Source organism: Littorina saxatilis, linkage group LG5 (assembly GCF_037325665.1).
Source record: "Littorina saxatilis isolate snail1 linkage group LG5, US_GU_Lsax_2.0, whole genome shotgun sequence".
NCBI classification, from domain to species: domain Eukaryota; kingdom Metazoa; phylum Mollusca; class Gastropoda; order Littorinimorpha; family Littorinidae; genus Littorina; species Littorina saxatilis.
The window spans coordinates 28,148,166-28,165,355 of NC_090249.1; the positions used below are offsets into that span (position 1 = coordinate 28,148,166).

At 42.5% G+C, this 17,190-nt stretch overlaps 2 protein-coding genes across 3 annotated transcripts in view; both read right to left on the reverse strand.

Annotated features, from left to right (window-relative positions):
- LOC138966762 (orexin receptor type 2-like) overlaps positions 1-17,190 on the reverse strand; it is a gene marked incomplete in the record, with an annotated part of 280,805 nt that overhangs the window by 233,115 nt on the left and 30,500 nt on the right.
- On the reverse strand, positions 2,746-9,749 carry LOC138966756 (uncharacterized). 2 transcript variants are annotated; one of them, XR_011455756.1, is made up of 2 exons: positions 6,791-7,898; positions 2,746-5,352 (listed from the first exon to the last, which is right to left on the reverse strand). XR_011455756.1 is itself a non-coding variant. In XM_070339087.1 (2 exons), the coding sequence occupies exon 2, from the start codon at positions 7,832-7,834 to the stop codon at positions 6,851-6,853; it is 984 nt and encodes a 327-aa protein (XP_070195188.1). In that variant the 5' UTR covers position 7,835; positions 9,513-9,749; the 3' UTR covers positions 2,746-6,850. The 2 variants fall into 2 exon arrangements, 1 of the variants encoding a protein (XP_070195188.1); XM_070339087.1 differs by adding an exon at positions 9,513-9,749 and having other exon boundaries at positions 2,746-7,835.

Consider the following 17,190-nt stretch of genomic DNA (forward strand, 5'->3'; position numbering starts at 1 on the left):
CCTCAATATACAGCCGCACACAACTCGTCGGAACTTGAATTACGATCCCGGTCGAAAGTCACTTCGCTGATATAAACCCAGCTCTAAAACGTTTGTTCAACTGAACACACACACAAAGTCTCTCTAAACAAACCTCGAATCACTCCTTCGCCAAAATACAGGTATAATGGCCCAAACTACACTACTTGCATTGATTATTACAGAAACACAAACATCGTTCAACTACAACTAAAACATCACAATCCAAGATACGCACACTGACACGTCTTCACACTTCGAAATCACACCGGGTACTCTTCTAGCCCACGCTATTATTCTGACTCACGCGCGCACCCGTTCAAACAATCAACCAATAAGAAACCAGCCTCCATACACACCTACAATTAGCTACAACACACCTAGCGGGAGACACAACTTGGGTCAGGGGAAGATAATAGACAGGGAGTAAAAGAGAGGGACAACAGTACATGAAATCGCCACACGGCTACACAAGTAACATATGTGAACTTTTATATCATGCTAGTGTATTTTTTTACGCACTTAATCTGAGGATATTTTATTGGTTTTAAGTTTAACTAAGATAGAGAGAGAGGGCGAGAGAGAGTGTGTGTGTGTGTGTGTGTGTGAGTGTGTGTGTGTGTGTGTGTGTGTGTGTGTGTGTGTGTGTGTGTGTGTGTGTGTGTGTATGTGCGTGTGCCGTGAGAGACTGTTTAGGATTTTTAGATGTGTTTTAGTGCAACTCTAAATTCTTAGTAAATGTGATACGGTTTAGTGTTGTTAGTTTTAAGTGCAATCCTTCATTTTTTAGTAAAATGTGATGTATTTTATGTCTGTGATCGCCTGACACTGCATGGCAATGTTCCTTGTTTTTATAAGGACAGTAACATTTTGAGTCTTGAGTCTTGAGTCTAATGCTGATCTCGATTGTCGGAAACGTAAGTTTAGCTATGTGCCTTCGCTTCTTTTTGGAACTGGATTGAAAGATTGTCTTCTTTATTAGCGGTTTTGAAGCGAGATGGAGGTAGAGAGAGAGACAGGCAGACAGGGAGATGGACTGACAGTCAGGAAGACAGACAGACAGACACACAGACAGAAACACGGACCGATGGACAGATTGACAAACAGGCATAGAGAGAGCGTTTGAATTGGAAAGAGAGTGCGACTCAAATGGGGTGTGTGTGTGTGTGTGTGTGTGTGTGTGTGTGTGTGTGTGTGTGTGTGTGTGTGTGTGTGTATGTGTGTGTGTGCGTGTATGTGTTTGAGAGTGTGTGTGTCTGTCAATCTGCATGATCTGCGAGTGTGATCTTTTTCTTTTGGACAAAATTGGCAAAGGACAACGACCCTTTTCACACACACTACGTTGAATTTATTCAAGACTCCAAGTATTTCCAAGTAAAACTTTTTATGTAAAATGTTAAATTTTAATGTCTAATGTAAAGCGCCATGAGACTGCCATTCGGCGGTGAACAGCGCTATAAAAGAATGTTTTATTATTATTATTATTATTATTATTATTATTATTATTATTATTATTATTATTATTATTATTATTATTATTATTATCCAAGCGGAGCGCGGGCGAAGCCCGCGCGTAGCGAGGTAGTTTTTTTTTTCATCTCCCAGCACTGAAAATTTTTTTGCCAAGTGGTGTCTGTCTGTGAACATTGTTCTAGAATTCATCTTTTAGCACAATATTAGCGACACTGTTTGGACAATTCTATTAAAATTAGGCGTACAAACTGATTTTGTTTCGGGGAATCCTCTCAGAGGATCAGAATTTTCATATAATATCATCGGAAGCTGTTACAACGGGAAAATGTGAAACTTTTGTCACTTTTTAACATGGAATTTCATCTTTGAGCGTTTCAAGCGGACTTTAATAAAATAGTTATTTGCGAATTAAGCAGCGGAAGACACTCACCGGTTCAACATGTGTATGGTCATTAAACCTCAAAACATTTCAGTAAGTGGTTTAGACAAACACCTCCGACATGTGAGGGTGACTGGTTTGTAGCTGAAGAGTTTTTTTCTAAAGTGTGTTCTAAATACAAATGACGTACTGGTAATGATGTAATGAGTTGTTCTAATCTTGTTCTTGGAACTCTTGCTGTTCCAAGCTTGTTCTTAGCAAGTCTTGGTGACGAGAACAAAGACTATCAATGAAATCTTTAGAAATAACCTCTGACAACGACGACGATGACGACGACGCCGACGATAACAACAACAACAACAAATGACATCGACGACGACGACGACAACAACAACAACAACAACAACAACAACAACAACAACAACAACAACACGAGAACAACAACAATCACGACAACGAACATGACAACAACAACACCAACAACTACGACGACAACTACAACGACTGGGTTATGATGACATCACCAATGATTTAAAGGCCGTTAAAAAATCGTTAAATCCTATTTCTTCACTGATTCTTATGAAATTTTAAAGGTAGGTTTGTTGTCCCCAACTTATTTTCACTCCATACTTTTCCAGAAGAAAAACATAATTTTGGCAGTTAAAAACCGTTAAATTTCAATTCTTCACCGATATTTATGAAATTTTGTGGGTAGGTTCGTTGTCCCCAACTGATTTTCACTCTATACTTTTCCAGAAGAAAGACATAATTTTGGCAGTTAAAAAACGTTAAATTTCAATTCTTCACCTATCTTTATGAAATTTAGTGGGTGGGTCCGTTGTCCCAAACTGAATTTTAAGACATACTTTTCCAGACAAAAAACCTTATTTATGCTGTGCATAAAATCATTTTTGCATGTTCAGATGTGCGAGGATAGACAAGAATTTAAGATAAAAAGTTTTCCGAAACCGGACAATCAGCCAGCGCCAGCCAGCGCCACAGTCACCACCACAACCACATGAAACGTTCATTGCCAGTTTACGCTGAAAATGTTTATTGGTCGACACCACAGGTCGTTCATTTTCAGCGCAGATAATGCATACAAAATCAGTGGAATATTTTCATAAATTCCACAAAAACTATGATTGACATAATCATATACATTGGGTTGTACATTTGCATAAATTCACCAAGAACAAAAATTGTCTTACACATCATAGATGGCATTGTCCACTATGTATTAGCTTACTGTTTTTTGTTCTTGTTTCCAGCTTCACCAACAAGCTGTCAAATTTTACTAGACTGGTCACCGGGTTACTTCCCTTTATCTACCGCTTTCTGCATCCGCTCATTAGACCATCATCAAAAAACTTATATTGGCAACTCTAAAAAACAATAAACATTGTGTTTTAGCCCAATTAAAGCACATCGATTAAATACATAATGTCTGTCATTCACCACCAATCCGGCGGTACGCGCCCACACAACTACGTTATGGTGGAGTAAGGGGATGGCGGTGGGGTTGAAAATTTTCGCACAGTTGTTTGGGACGTCTGGCACTGGCTACCGCAGATGCAGAAATGGCAGAGAGACTGATCTTGGGCCGGCTGGCCAATGGGAAGACGGCATTCCGCTCATTAGTTATGCATATGACCTGTGCTCTGGCACCGTCTATACACCACAATCTCGCTTCTCTTCACACCCAAAAATATCATTTATGCTGTGCATAAAATCATTTTTGCATGTTCAGATGTGCGAGGATAGACAAGAATTTAAGATAAAAAGTTTTCCGAAACCGGACAATCAGCCAGCGCCAGCCAGCGCCACAGTCACCACCACAACCACATGAAACGTTCATTGCCAGTTTACGCTGAAAATGTTTATTGGTCGACACCACAGGTCGTTCATTTTCAGCGCAGATAATGCATACAAAATCAGTGGAATATTTTCATAAATTCCACAAAAACTATGATTGACATAATCATATACATTGGGTTGTACATTTGCATAAATTCACCAAGAACAAAAATTGTCTTACACATCATAGATGGCATTGTCCACTATGTATTAGCTTACTGTTTTTTGTTCTTGTTTCCAGCTTCACCAACAAGCTGTCAAATTTTACTAGACTGGTCACCGGGTTACTTCCCTTTATCTACCGCTTTCTGCATCCGCTCATTAGACCATCATCAAAAAACTTATATTGGCAACTCTAAAAAACAATAAACATTGTGTTTTAGCCCAATTAAAGCACATCGATTAAATACATAATGTCTGTCATTCACCACCAATCCGGCGGTACGCGCCACCACCTGATGACTCACATCAGGTACCGCCACCAATCAAAATCGACCTTTCTCGGAAAGTTGCACTGCACACTTTCTTATAATCCCAGGCTGCACTGCACACCTGTGATCCCATGTTAATGTTCTGCTGCACTGCACGCAGACATGTGCCTGACCTCCCCCTTTCTGTTGCACTGCACACAGAGAGAAGCCCTACGTTTTACCTGATCTACCAGTTGTGCACCCTGATGTAAGACAAGAAAGCGTTAGAAGACCATCTGCCCGCCTGACGGATTTGAGCGTCCGATGCCCCGTTCCGAGCCATGTGGGAGGCACCCCCAATCCTAAAGCTATGCGATTTGAAGTTCTGTTTGGGCAGGCCACAAAATTGGAAAACCAACTGTAGTTGCTCGTTGAATTCCCTGGCCGTTATGGGTGCCCCCGACATAGCTCGGAACAACGGCCCCGTTGCGTTCCCACGAATGCTCATGTAGGCCCGCATGGCCTCTACCGCGCATGGGACGCCTGCCTTGGCTTTCTCTACGGTATGGGTAACTGGTTTTGCGCTAGATTTGAAATTGCGGAACGTTATGGTCAATGCCTGTCCGTCCAGTCGGACATCTCCCCTATGCAATACGTTTTCTGGTTCCCGGGATACCGCCATTTCCCCCACCCGCAATAATGAGTGAAAGGCCAAGGTGCACATAGCCCGGAAACGTATCTTCTCGTAGTTCTCCCCAATGGCCACCTCGCTCTTCTCCATAATTGAGTTAAGGATAGGGACAGTAATGGGCAACCTTGTATCCTTCCCTTTGTCACCCACCCTTTTGCACCCCTGCAGTAGTCTTTTGACAGTATAATCAATAGTGGGATCCCCTAACCCATTCAATTTATGGACGCAACTGATTGCTGAAACTGCGGACATCACCGTTGAAGCCGCCTTCCCTTCCTCATGCAACGAACCAATGTACAGACACACCGCTGCAGTGCTCATTGGCAAGGAAGTAGAAAACCCTCTCTGTTTCAAAAAACTAGTCACGCTCACCCAGGTCCTTCTATATGCTTGTTGTGTCCCTTTGGCGTACGAGGCTGTCAACAGCTCTCCTAGTCGCCTATCCCCCCCAATTGTTCTGGCAGAGGTGAAATCCCAACCGGAAGTGGCTCTGCATGTGGACACAATTGCCGGAACCTCGTCATCTGAAAACGAGACAGCGCATCAGCAATTGCATTGTCAACACCCGCAATGTGTTGTGCTCGGACAACAATATTGTTCCGTAAACAGCACAAGACCAATTGTCTCACCAGAATCATCACCAGGGGTTCTTTTGATGTCTGCTTAGTAATTACGGATACTAAATCTAAATTATCTGTATGAATGACTAAGTATTTGTTCTGAAAGGCCAGCGCCCATGTCTCCAGAGCCAAAACGATAGGATACAATTCCAGTAGGGTGATATTTTGGAGTCGCCACCAGTCGGACCACCTACCCTGAAACCACTGCCTACCGAACAAAGCCCCGTATCCCACTGCCCCGGATGCATCCGTCACTAAATCCAGCTCTTCTGAGGATACTTCCTTGTTCATGAGAAAAAAGCACTTCCCGTTAAATGACTGCAGAAAAGTTAGCCAAGTCTTCAAATCCTCTTTCACCCCTTGGTTCAGCCTCACGAAGAATAGCTGAGAGCGTATGCCTCTAATCAAGTCGATCAATCTCCTCAAGAACGCCCTCCCTGGCACCACTGCCTGGCAAGCAAAGTTCAGCAACCCTATGACCGACTGAATTTCCTTCACTGTTGCTTTCTTCTTTTGTAGTAGGTTCTGTATTTCTTGGGCACACTTCGTGAGTTTTTCCACCGGCAGCCGAATTTCTCTTTCGATTGTGTCTATCTCTATTCCCAGGAATGTCAACCTCGTCTCTGGGCCCTCCGTCTTATCAGGTGCCATGGGAACTCCTATTTCCTCACACAAACCCAGAAATTTGTCTAGGTATTCTTTGCCTAGCTGCTTCGATACTGCCGCAAGGAAAAAATCATCCAGGTAGTGCACTAATGGTATCCCTAACTTCTGAACAGCAATCCACTCCAAAGCCGTGCCTAGTTCTTCGAACAAGTGACAAGACGAAGAACAACCCATCTGAAGCGAAAGATCAACATAAAAACTTCCTTGCCAGCTCAGTACGAAGAGGTTTTGGTCACTAGGGTGAATAGGCAACAACCTAAAAGCTTTCTCCACATCAGTTTTTGCCATAAATGCTGTATTTCCTACTGTCTGCACTAACTGTACTGCATCTTGCACATTGGCATATGACACTGTGGCCATGTCTTCCTCTATGAAATCATTTATGGATGCCCCCTTCGGGTGAGATAGATGATGTATCATCCTATACTTTCCTTTCGTCTTTTTCTCTACCAAGCCGATTGGAGAACATTGGAACTGAGTAAAAGGAATATGCCTAAAGGGACCTACTAACCTCCCCTCTTCTATTTCCTTCTTTATGTGCGCTTCTACTACTTCTGGCATTTCTTCTGCTGACTTCAGGTTCTTCTGAACTACACTATTTGGGGCTCCTGTGAACCCTACCCGGAAACCCTCTCTGAATCCCTGTATTAAAGCCCGCTTCTTCTGTGGATCGTACCCTTCCAGCCACTTTTCCAGCTTGTCCGCCTTCACTGGCGTGGCCCCCGTGCCCCAGTCTTCATTTCTTTCCTTCTCCTGCTTCTTTTCCCCCCCGTCCCGCTCGAAAGGGGTGCCCTTTGGCGCTGCATTTTCGGATTGCGTGTTGCCCCCCACACTGCGAGCAAAAGTGCTTGAAGCCACAATTGGGGCGGCTGCAAGATCCCTGTTCATTGAACTGGAAGCAGAAGCCCCCCACTTTGGCTGGGTTTCCACTTCCAGTCTTCCCCCCTGCGCCACCCTGCGGCTTCTTCTTTCCCCCGTCATGGGTCTGGGTGGCAGGCTCTAAGCGGGTGGTGGCGAACAGGTCCGCGTCGCTGTCCCCCCATGCCCTTTCTCCTGCAGCAATTGCGAGCCGGTAGCGGTAGTCATAGTCCCGCCAATTGCCCTGCAGCTCATGCAGGGTACACACCCGAGCAAAGTGGGCACCCAGGCCCCTGTGTACCTCTTTCGCTCTGTCCTGTAGTATAGTGGTATAAATGTTCCAGGCCTTCACCCACTCTGTGAAGGTTAACAGTTTCTTTTCTTTCTTCTTCTTCTTCTTCTTTTTGTCTTCATCGTCCTCATCCGAGTCCTCCTCCAGCATTTCCTTCGGGTCCGCGGGCAGGAGTATTGCGAACCTAACCGCCACACCGCTCCAGATCTTTTCCTTTATTGTCTTTGGCACGTGTAGGTCAATGGGCAACATTTTCTGGTTGCCGGTTGCCCACGCCTGTGTACCGCTAGTGTTAGATTGCTCACCGGAGTGTCCAGAGTGCCCAGCCATGCCTGAGTTGGATTTTCCACCCGTAGAGGTGGTCGATCCTGCGGGCGATGCCTCAGGCGCCGGCGTCTTGGCGGCCCGAATCTCCGCAATCTCCTTCCTCAGGGCCTTCTGCTCAGCAAGGAGCTGGGTTAGCGACTCCTTCACGCCCATTTCGTCCTCTCCTTCAGCCTCCTCGTCTCGAAACCTCTTCGGGGGCTGCTTTGAGGGACGCCCCGGTCGCTTGGTTGGACGCTTCGACATCCTGAAACATTTCAAAGGCCACTAAGCATCAGGGGCCTATTTTTTTTTTTTTTTTTTTTTTTTTTTTTTTTTTTTTTTTTTTTTTTTTTTTTTTTTTTTTTTTTTATATATATGCAGCACTGGCTGTACCAATAAAACATTCCCCATGAAGTCACAACCGGTTCTACCAAACCAGAACCAACAATGACGTCACTCCAGAAGCTGGAAAGGATATTCCCTCCTATTCCACTCCCGGCATCAAAGCTCTGCGTCTGGCGTCTTCGGTAGAACCCAACCACTTCAGTCTGGGAATAAACCTTGGTACCCCGTTCGTGCTGCATCTACACTCCTATTGTGGTTCTGCCCTCAGCACGAGAGTACACCTAAGAAAACACTGTCAATCTGATCATGCAGCACGGGCTGTACCAATACACATTCCCCATGAAGTCACAACCGGTTCTACCAAACCAGAACCAACAATGACGTCACTCCAAAAGCTGGAAAGGATACCCCATCCTATTCCACTCCCGGCATCAAAGCTCTGCGTCTGGCGTCTTCGGTAGAACCCAACCACTTCAGTCTGGGAATAAACCTTGGTACCCCGTCCGTGCTGCATCTACCCCTATTGTGGTTCTGCCATCAGCACGAGAGGATACCGGCTATCACTATTAGCCCCCACTTCCCTCTCACCCGCTGAACAACCACAACACCTTCTTACCTCATTGGTCTATATGCCGACTGTCCAACAGAACTTTTCTCAGTGCTCTGTACAGTAGCATGTGCCCCGACCCTGACAGATGAATCCCATCTGCTAAAAAATGTTTCTGATACTGAGCAAACTTCTCTGCTGGAGGGAAAGCCACGTAGTGGGGGAACAAACCCACTATCCTGTGTGCCGTTTTCAGCTGTTGATGAAGAAGCCTATTCACCTCCCTGGCTATGTCATTGAAACCCCCCCAGCCACTGTATCTCTGTGTCATCCCTGACACCACCACTACTGAGTTTGCCAATGTTTGCACCCTCACACACAGATGCCACAGCTCACGAAACACTTTATTCGGTGTCGTTCCGGGAACAATATTATTGTCCCCCACCATTAGCACTATCACTCCCCATTTTTTCCGGGTGAAAATGGCCCTGTTCTGTTCTAGCATTGATTCAACGTCGCTTATTTTTCGGCCCCCTCTCCCATCGAATATCTGCTCAAAACCATCAAAACCTAAATCTGGCCGCACCCCCTCATCTGTGTTCACAAATCGCTGAAACCTCCACGTGAAAGAGTGCCCGACCACCGCACAACTTGTAAACATTTTCGCTCCCGCCGTCTTTCTTCACAAAGAAACTAGTCACGTGACCGAGCGATTCGCGTTGCCACTGCTCGGACCAATTTTAATGCCAGGAGAAGATGATACTGTCTTCTTTTCTCCCTGAACACTTTTACTGACGGCTGTCAGCTAATTGTACCATCACCGTCTACCTAGCTATCACCCTCGTTCCTTCGAGTGTCACTCCCGGCAAACGTGAAACCACATGTTTCTGCCTACGGTGCCACGCTGTCTCCCAGTTTCCCAAACTCCAAACTTTCCTTGCAGACAACTAATTGGCCCCACTCGAGCCTATTACCGCTGTTTCGATCTCAATCGCCCCTCTCGACAATCAAGCAACAAAACAAAACAAAACAAGGTAAAAGTACGTGTACCTTCTCTTTCCAAAATCCTTGAAACGTTGAAAATTTTCGCACAGTTGTTTGGGACGTCTGGCACTGGCTACCGCAGATGCAGAAATGGCAGAGAGACTGATCTTGGGCCGGCTGGCCAATGGGAAGACGGCATTCCGCTCATTAGTTATGCATATGACCTGTGCTCTGGCACCGTCTATACACCACAATCTCGCTTCTCTTCACACCCAAAAATATCATTTTTGGCAGTTAAAAACCGTTAAATCTCAATTCTTCATCGATATTTATGAAATTTTGTGGGTAGGTTCGTTGTCCCCAACTGATTTTCACTCCATACTTTTCCAGAACAAAAACATAATTTTGGCAGTTAAAAACCGTTACATTTAAATTTTCACCTATCTTTATGAAATTTAGTGGGTGGGTCCGTTGTCCCAAACTGAATTTCAAGACAAACTATTCCAGTCAAAAAAACTTATTTTTGGCAGTTAAAAACCGTTAAGTCTCAATTCTACACCGATATTTATGACATTTTGTGGGTAGGTTTGTTGTCAGATTTGACATGATGGCAGAATTGAAAGTGTGAGATATCCTGATGTTTCACAATTTATGCTGCATAATTCAGCCCCATAGGCGCTTGAATTTTAGGTGGAGTTGGGGTTTTTTTCAGCCCAAACCAGTAACCCCCACATGGTTTTCATGTCCCTTTCTGAGAGACTTCAAGAAGTTTCAATTTGACGTCATGATTAGCCTGCCGCATTAGCAAGTATGAAAACACGTCATCGATGACACATTTTAAGACAGAGAGAGAGAGAGAGAGACTTCGCTTGGGGTATGTACTGCCCGGCAGTACACATCTACTTTATCCAAGCGGAGCGCGGGCGAAGCCCGCGCGTAGCGAGGTAGTTTTTTTTTTCATCTCCCAGCACTGAAAATTTTTTTGCCAAGTGGTGTCTGTCTGTGAACATTGTTCTAGAATTCATCTTTTAGCACAATATTAGCGACACTGTTTGGACAATTCTATTAAAATTAGGCGTACAAACTGATTTTGTTTCGGGGAATCCTCTCAGAGGATCAGAATTTTCATATAATATCATCGGAAGCTGTTACAACGGGAAAATGTGAAACTTTTGTCACTTTTTATCATGGAATTTCATCTTTGAGCGTTTCAAGCGGACTTTAATAAAATAGTTATTTGCGAATTAAGCAGCGGAAGACACTCACCGGTTCAACATGTGTATGGTCATTAAACCTCAAAACATTTCAGTAAGTGGTTTAGACAAACACCTCCGACATGTGAGGGTGACTGGTTTGTAGCTGAAGAGTTTTTTTCTAAAGTGTGTTCTAAATACAAATGACGTACTGGTAATGATGTAATGAGTTGTTCTAATCTTGTTCTTGGAACTCTTGCTGTTCCAAGCTTGTTCTTAGCAAGTCTTGGTGACGAGAACAAAGACTATCAATGAAATCTTTAGAAATAACCTCTGACAACGACGACGATGACGACGACGACGACGATAACAACAACAACAACAAATGACATCGACGACGACGACGACAACAACAACAACAACAACAACAACAACAACAACAAAAACAACAACACGAGAACAACAACAATCACGACAACGAACATGACAACAACAACACCAACAACTACGACGACAACTACAACGACTGGGTTATGATGACATCACCAATGATTTAAAGGCCGTTAAAAAATCGTTAAATCCTATTTCTTCACTGATTCTTATGAAATTTTAAAGGTAGGTTTGTTGTCCCCAACTTATTTTCACTCCATACTTTTCCAGAAGAAAAACATAATTTTGGCAGTTAAAAACCGTTAAATTTCAATTCTTCACCGATATTTATGAAATTTTGTGGGTAGGTTCGTTGTCCCCAACTGATTTTCACTCTATACTTTTCCAGAAGAAAGACATAATTTTGGCAGTTAAAAAACGTTAAATTTCAATTCTTCACCTATCTTTATGAAATTTAGTGGGTGGGTCCGTTGTCCCAAACTGAATTTTAAGACATACTTTTCCCAGACAAAAAACCTTATTTTTGGCAGTTAAAAACCGTTAAATCTCAATTCTTCATCGATATTTATGAAATTTTGTGGGTAGGTTCGTTGTCCCCAACTGATTTTCACTCTATACTTTTCCAGAAGAAAAACATAATTTTGGCAGTTAAAAACCGTTACATTTAAATTTTCACCTATCTTTATGAAATTTAGTGGGTGGGTCCGTTGTCCCAAACTGAATTTCAAGACAAACTATTCCAGTCAAAAAAACTTATTTTTGGCAGTTAAAAACCGTTAAGTCTCAATTCTACACCGATATTTATGACATTTTGTGGGTAGGTTTGTTGTCAGATTTGACATGATGGCAGAATTGAAAGTGTGAGATATCCTGATGTTTCACAATTTATGCTGCATAATTCAGCCCCATAGGCGCTTGAATTTTAGGTGGAGTTGGATTTTTTTTCAGCCCAAACCAGTAACCCCCACATGGTTTTCATGTCCCTTTCTGAGAGACTTCAAGAAGTTTCAATTTGACGTCATGATTAGCCTGCCGCATTAGCAAGTATGAAAACACGTCATCGATGACACATTTTAAGAGAGAGAGAGAGAGAGAGAGAGAGAGAGAGAGAGAATCATGTACACACAGATGGACGACTTCGCTTGGGGTATGTACTGCCCGGCAGTACACATCTACTTTATTATTATTATTATTATTATTATCCAAGCGGAGCGCGGGCGAAGCCCGCGCGTAGCGAGGTAGTTTTTTTTTTCATCTCCCAGCACTGAAAATTTTTTTGCCAAGTGGTGTCTGTCTGTGAACATTGTTCTAGAATTCATCTTTTAGCACAATATTAGCGACACTGTTTGGACAATTCTATTAAAATTAGGCGTACAAACTGATTTTGTTTCGGGGAATCCTCTCAGAGGATCAGAATTTTCATATAATATCATCGGAAGCTGTTACAACGGGAAAATGTGAAACTTTTGTCACTTTTTAACATGGAATTTCATCTTTGAGCGTTTCAAGCGGACTTTAATAAAATAGTTATTTGCGAATTAAGCAGCGGAAGACACTCACCGGTTCAACATGTGTATGGTCATTAAACCTCAAAACATTTCAGTAAGTGGTTTAGACAAACACCTCCGACATGTGAGGGTGACTGGTTTGTAGCTGAAGAGTTTTTTTTCTAAAGTGTGTTCTAAATACAAATGACGTACTGGTAATAATGTAATGAGTTGTTCTAATCTTGTTCTTGGAACTCTTGCTGTTCCAAGCTTGTTCTTAGCAAGTCTTGGTGACGAGAACAAAGACTATCAATGAAATCTTTAGAAATAACCTCTGACAACGACGACGATGACGACGACGACGACGATAACAACAACAACAACAAATGACATCGACGACGACGACGACAACAACAACAACAACAACAACAACAACAAAAACAACAACACGAGAACAACAACAATCACGACAACGAACATGACAACAACAACACCAACAACTACGACGACAACTACAACGACTGGGTTATGATGACATCACCAATGATTTATCAAATGTTCAGTGTCAAGGCTGTTAAAAAATCGTTAAATCCTATTTCTTCACTGATTCTTATGAAATTTTAAAGGTAGGTTTGTTGTCCCCAACTTATTTTCACTCCATACTTTTCCAGAAGAAAAACATAATTTTGGCAGTTAAAAACCGTTAAATTTCAATTCTTCACCGATATTTATGAAATTTTGTGGGTAGGTTCGTTGTCCCCAACTGATTTTCACTCTATACTTTTCCAGAAGAAAGACATAATTTTGGCAGTTAAAAAACGTTAAATTTCAATTCTTCACCTATCTTTATGAAATTTAGTGGGTGGGTCCGTTGTCCCAAACTGAATTTTAAGACATACTTTTCCAGACAAAAAACCTTATTTTTGGCAGTTAAAAACCGTTAAATCTCAATTCTTCATCGATATTTATGAAATTTTGTGGGTAGGTTCGTTGTCCCCAACTGATTTTCACTCCATACTTTTCCAGAAGAAAAACATAATTTTGGCAGTTAAAAACCGTTACATTTAAATTTTCACCTATCTTTATGAAATTTAGTGGGTGGGTCCGTTGTCCCAAACTGAATTTCAAGACAAACTATTCCAGTCAAAAAAACTTATTTTTGGCAGTTAAAAACCGTTAAGTCTCAATTCTACACCGATATTTATGACATTTTGTGGGTAGGTTTGTTGTCAGATTTGACATGATGGCAGAATTGAAAGTGTGAGATATCCTGATGTTTCACAATTTATGCTGCATAATTCAGCCCCATAGGCGCTTGAATTTTAGGTGGAGTTGGGGTTTTTTTCAGCCCAAACCAGTAACCCCCACATGGTTTTCATGTCCCTTTCTGAGAGACTTCAAGAAGTTTCAATTTGACGTCATGATTAGCCTGCCGCATTAGCAAGTATGAAAACACGTCATCGATGACACATTTTAAGACAGACAGAGAGAGAGAGAGAGAGAGAGAGAGAGAGAGAGAGAGAGAGAGAGAGAGAGAGAGAGAGAGAGAGAATCATGTACACACAGATGGACGACTTCGCTTGGGGTATGTACTGCCCGGCAGTACACATCTACTTTATTATTATTATTATTATTTGCCCTTCTATTCAGACTTCTGTTTGTTTTCTTAAAAATCTCTAACAATGCAAATAAGCAAAAGCAAAGAAACAAACAAAACGATCAAACTGAGTTCCATTTTTAGAAGGTCGTATCTTCCAATCTTATTTTTGCTCGGTAAAACAAAACAAAAACCCGAAAAAAATACGTCATGGACCAATCTTTGAGCGACGCCACAAGCCAGCAAATTATCTCCCCTGTCAACTCTTTTGTGCAGCGACTTCTGCACAGCTAACGAGTACCAGCATTCTGGAGTGGAATTAATTATTCCGATTTTATGCTCTCGTATAAGCTCTCCCGTGTCCTCCTTTCTTCGCCTTGGCTGGATTTCATTAATAGGAATTACGCGTAGGGCCACAATGGGGTTTGTCGTGCCTTAATTAAGTGACGTTTAAAGTGGCAGACCCTCTGTCAAAAGTGCGCGTATCCTTCCTTTGCGCACATTGCAATGAGGAAACCTAGTATTTTAATCAGAAAGAAGTTTAAGACCTTTTCATTTTGAAAAATAAAGCATTGGAAATAATAAAGAAGATTTTTCATTGTTGTTGCTTGTCTCAAGAATCCAGCGGGGTCAATCGGGACCAACTCAGCATCAAGAGAAAGCCTAACCATAACGTGACTGTGGTGAGATGAACACAGTTAAAACAAGAAATTCCTTCGAGGTACGAAAAACACCCCCGTTGGTCAAAGGGAAATAACCATTCTCACTGCACCCATTCTCACTGCCACCAACTGAGAAGGTTATTTCCCTTTGACCATGAATATGTTTCTCTATAAGTCCTTGTAGAATCTTAATCCACCAATAACTCCCTAACCGTGTGTTTGACTGGTCCCAATTTTTGTAAGGACCGTCTCAGGAATGTATAGAACCTGTTCACCAAGTTTGGTGACGATCGGTCCGTTCATTCTTGAGATCTATATGCGAACACAAACACACAAACACACAAACACACAAACAAACAAACACATCGACCGAAACCTATACACACCCCTATACCGGGGGTGTAAAAATATCTGTACTCACCAATACAAGAACGGCACAAGACAGTACGAATTTTCGCTTATGTAAGCTTCATCAGGAACAAGCAAACACAAAAGGCAACAAAAAGCAGACGCAACACGGAACGAACAAGGTTTGAAAAGAATATGGAGGGGAAACACACAAAAAGGGAAGGAACTCCAGGAACGGAAATAAATAACAGGGGAGAGAAGTGGTAGGATCAAGAGAAAGAATAAGGGACGCAAGAGGAGAAGAAGTTCTTCTCCTTGGGAACCAATTCAAAACAAAACAAATAAAACAAAACATTCGAACAGTAAACCGTGTTCTTCATCGAAGAAAATCAGTACAGTTTTAAACAAACAAACAAATATTCAAACAGTAAACCTTGTTCTTCACCGAAGAAAATCAGTACAGTTTCAAACAAACAAACAAAAATCAACCCCAAAAATAGTTTTACTCTGGAAAATGCATGACAATGAAAGATTGCTGTAGATACTCTGACAGTCAATTGCAGACAATATTTTTTTTTATCAAAAACTCAGTGCTTAAGCCTCCGTGCGGCCAGCTTCGCGAAGTCTTTTTATCAAAACCTCAGTGCTTAAGCCTCCGTGCGGCCAGCTTCGCGAAGTCTTTTTATCAAAACCTCAGTGCTTAAGCCTCCGTGCGGCCAGCTTCGCGAAGTCTTTTTATCAAAAACTCAGTGCTTAAGCCTCCGTGCGGCCAGCTTCGGCAAGTATACTTCGCGTAGTCGACTTCGCCCAGTTAAGGACAGGCTTTACGGAACGCCCCCCCCCCCCCCCCCCCCCCGAAGGTCTCATCGTATCGAATGTTCTTCCGTGGAGGTCCAGGCAGCAAAAACAAGCAAAAGGCCAGCACCACCTCCTTGTATCGCCTTGTATCTCCTTGTATCTCCAGAACAGATCTCTCTTAACGGGGGCAATTTCTGGACCCATTAATAACCACTGAGCAAGACCAGCGGGCATGTGCCCGAGTGGTGGAGTGCCCGGAAACCCCCCAGCATTCACACCTCAGTTCCAGGATGAATCGACTCCGGCCCGAGGGTTTTTAATCCCAACACGACCTCTCTATCAGCACAAATGACGGGGGAAGAATTGGTGCATTGCGCACAGCAAAGACGAATGGATGGTTATTGTGGCGAGTTGGAATTGATACTGCGTTTGGACTGCGGTCAGAGAGGTTTGGTTTAAGCAGAATGAGTGGAAATGTATTAATTTACTGTCACTTTTGTCTCATCATTTTGTTTTTATCTTTTACATTCAAAAGTACAGAAATGGACATTTATCGAAGTGAAAGTGTATGCAATTTGTATAAGAACATAACATACAAATTACGTTTGAAAAGAGAAAAGAAAGCGACCAGTGTGGTAACAAAACCATTAGGGAGCGTGTTGTTTTCCGATCGGACAACATGATGGTTATTTGTAATGCAAAAGAGGACGAATTTAATAATGAACGGATACTATGGCTAGTACCGTTCTTTTCTTCCAGACAATGAAAACATGTCACTGTTGATTAATTAAAAAAAAAGCATCCCTATGACTTAATTAAAGCCCCACTTCGCCTCACAGGAGGTTTACAGAACGATGACATCGTTCACAAAAACAACAATACTAACCCTATGGGACACACTCACAATAGCATTCAACAACAGTAAATGACACTTACAGATCACTTCAATTGCTATTTAGTTAGAACATTTCTCACTCTCAACGGGAAGCAGCCAGGATGTTCCCGTAAGGTGAGTGTTCAAATGGAAGTATGTTTGTACTGTATGTAAAGGCCCTGGGAGCTTAGTGATCAGAAACAGATAGTTTACATGAGGCGGATGGTGGCTTTAAGTATGGGTAGGTTTGAATTACGAATTTACAATCTCGTCCGCCAATTCAGTATTTTGTCTCTAAGAGCTCATTCATAAGTTTATCTTGTTGTGCTCCTTTATTAAAACATATTTTTCATGGCTTTGTAAAGTTGTATTTGAATAAAACACTGTTTAAACCA

Excerpts from the sequence above, each read along its gene's own strand:
- LOC138966756 (XM_070339087.1), bottom strand. The coding sequence starts at position 7,834 with ATGTCGAAGCGTCCAACCAAGCGACCGGGGCGTCCCTCAAAGCAGCCC.